The sequence below is a fragment of the Marmota monax genome, unplaced genomic scaffold (assembly GCF_021218885.2).
Source record: "Marmota monax isolate L192 unplaced genomic scaffold, Marmota_monax_Labrador192_F-V1.1 WCK01_AAM20220418_F8-fsc00054, whole genome shotgun sequence".
In the NCBI taxonomy this organism is placed as follows: Eukaryota; Metazoa; Chordata; class Mammalia; order Rodentia; family Sciuridae; genus Marmota; species Marmota monax.
Genome location: NW_026692145.1, coordinates 5666798 through 5669046, shown reverse-complemented (window position 1 = coordinate 5669046; position 2249 = coordinate 5666798). Strand labels below are relative to the sequence as shown.

Below are 2249 nucleotides of genomic sequence, written 5' to 3'. Positions count from 1 at the left end.
GAACTGATATGCATTATTAACATCCAGAAGCATGCTTGTTAATGGAAATCAGACCAGTAAACTAATTATAAAATAGGGAGCCAAGGCACTACAGGGAGGAGCACAATTGGAAGCTTGCCGTCCAGTTTGAACAAGTGTAGACATGGGAGAGTGGCATATTCTGAAGGGTATATCCCTATAAAATCATCTGCAATGTTTACATTGCAGATATTGAAGGTTCCCTTAAAGTTCAAGTACCATATTATTATCACCTATTTAACAGAGAGCACTTGTTAGAAAGATGCCCTTGTCAATCACCTAACAGAGTCTGAGGGAAAGTTTCCCCAGACTGATAATTATGGATAAGAGACAACTAGGAAATATTTCCAGAATGGGGTGTTGGGGATGATCAAGCTTGGCACATGGTATATATGCAACAAATATTTGTTGGATAGATGAATGATTGAATAGTTGAGTGAGTAAAAACTCTGAGGACTCTGGAAATCTCTAGGACATTATAACTTAAAAGGAAAAAAAGATGCAGCTGGGCATGGTAGCATATGCCTGTGAATCCCAGATACTCCAGAGGGAGACAAAGTCAGGAGGATCACAAACTGGAGGCCTGCTGAGAGCCATAGCCAAGTAGGAATGACGCATGGCATTTTTGGTTGAAAGGTGACACCAGCAAGCCATTGAGATGATAATGATTATGCTAACATGTGCATTCAATTGGAGATTAGACCCCTGCTGTCCACCTTGGCCTGCTACTTTGGAGCTCTTGTGGGACTCCCGGAGAGTTCCCATTGGTTGGGGAAGTGCGGTAGGAGGGAATTCCAGAGGAGGGATTTCCTGTTGGTGTAGTGTTTCCCGGGAGAAGGCCGCACGCGTAGCATTCGCAGGAGTTTTGGAAAGCAGTTTCACATAAGCACCTCCACATTCTATTCCATTTTGGAAATTAACCTCATACTGAACAATGAGAGGCTTGGTATCAAATAGGAAGGGTTTGTTCAATTTAGCAGAGATGGCGTGGTGCTTGGCTCGAGACATCGATACAAGTCCTTTATCACCTGGAAGCTTTGTTTCCTTCATTTCATCTACCTCCCACTTTCCATCATATTTGGCAATTTCATCATCAGTGTCATCTTTCTTGGCTTTGGATAAAATCCACCCTGACAGAGTGCCTCTGTCAAAGGAATCAGCAAAATAAACTTCTCCTGTTGGAACTGGAGCTTTGTAGGTGACCTTTGGAGATGGAGGCATACTGGTATCTGATATTGAGTCTTCTACCTCTTCAATGACATCATCCAGGTCATCCTCAATATCAATCATATCATCTTCATGCCCAACATGAGCCTGAACAACAGTAGCTCCAAGGACCAGAAACATACATAATAACCACTTCCCGCCCATGAGCCCCGATTTCACCGTCTTCATGATCAAATATCTGATGACCATGATCATGGGCATCACCACCCACTTCTGGATCTGGTCGGGCAAGACCCTGCAGTCGTGGCGCCGCTTCTACCACAGACTCAGCCACAGCAGCAAAGGGGAGACTGTGGTATGAGCCCTGGCCCTTCCCCCACCCTTGCCTACCTACCCCTGGGAGAGGGTGAGGCGCGGTAGGGAAAGAACTGTGGGGTGGGGAGAGTGTTTTCGTAACTTGCCCACCTCCCCTGAAAAGTGACCTGGAAGCTAGAAGTTATTTGGAAGTGGGAAGATATTGGAACAAGAGGTGGTTTGGAGAGGAGACCTGATTGTAAAGGTGGTTTGGATGAAAAGATTCTGGCAAAGACTTGCAAGATTATGATGATGGTGATGGTGATGGTGATGATTAGAAAGGTAAAGAATGATGTTAACCGTGAAAGGTATGGACCGGCCTGGGCTCATCCAGAAGAGTGAGACCAGCAGAGACTGCTGTGAGTTCTTCCTGGCTCCAGGTTTGAGTGGGGCTGTGAGCAATCCACCTGTGCAAGGCAAGTGGCCTGTCCTCACTCCTGTGGGGCCCGGGAGAAAGGTACAGCTCTGTCGGCAGCAGCGGCTTTGTTGGGAAGAGGGAGAACCCCTGCGGTGTCCTTGTCAAGATGTGGTCAAACCATAATCTCTTTTCACTGGGGCCAAACTGGAGCCCAGATGGGTTAATTTCCAGGGTCAGACATTACAGTCTTTCCTCCCTGTACAGGCCACCAAATGCCGCAGTCTGGCTGGGCACAAAATCACGAGCCACTCAAGCAGGAACAAACTTTATTTCCAAAATTCCCGCGAATGCC

General features: G+C 46.6%; 1 protein-coding gene across 1 annotated transcript; it reads right to left on the bottom strand.

Annotated features, from left to right (window-relative positions):
* Positions 1-222: 222 nt before the first annotated feature.
* On the bottom strand, positions 223-1461 carry LOC124110010 (calnexin-like). The gene is made up of 2 exons (XM_058571031.1): positions 864-1461; positions 223-251 (listed from the first exon to the last, which is right to left on the bottom strand). The coding sequence occupies exons 1-2, from the start codon at positions 1444-1446 to the stop codon at positions 223-225; spliced, it is 612 nt and encodes a 203-aa protein (XP_058427014.1). The 5' UTR covers positions 1447-1461.
* Positions 1462-2249: the final 788 nt, after the last annotated feature.

Coding starts and splice junctions, on each gene's coding strand:
- LOC124110010 (XM_058571031.1), bottom strand. CDS start 1,446: ATGCCCATGATCATGGTCATCAGATATTTGATCATGAAGACGGTGAAA. Junction 252..863: donor AACTCCTGCGAATGCTACGC/GTGCGGCCTTCT, acceptor TCTGTTAAATAG/GTGATAATAATATGGTACTT.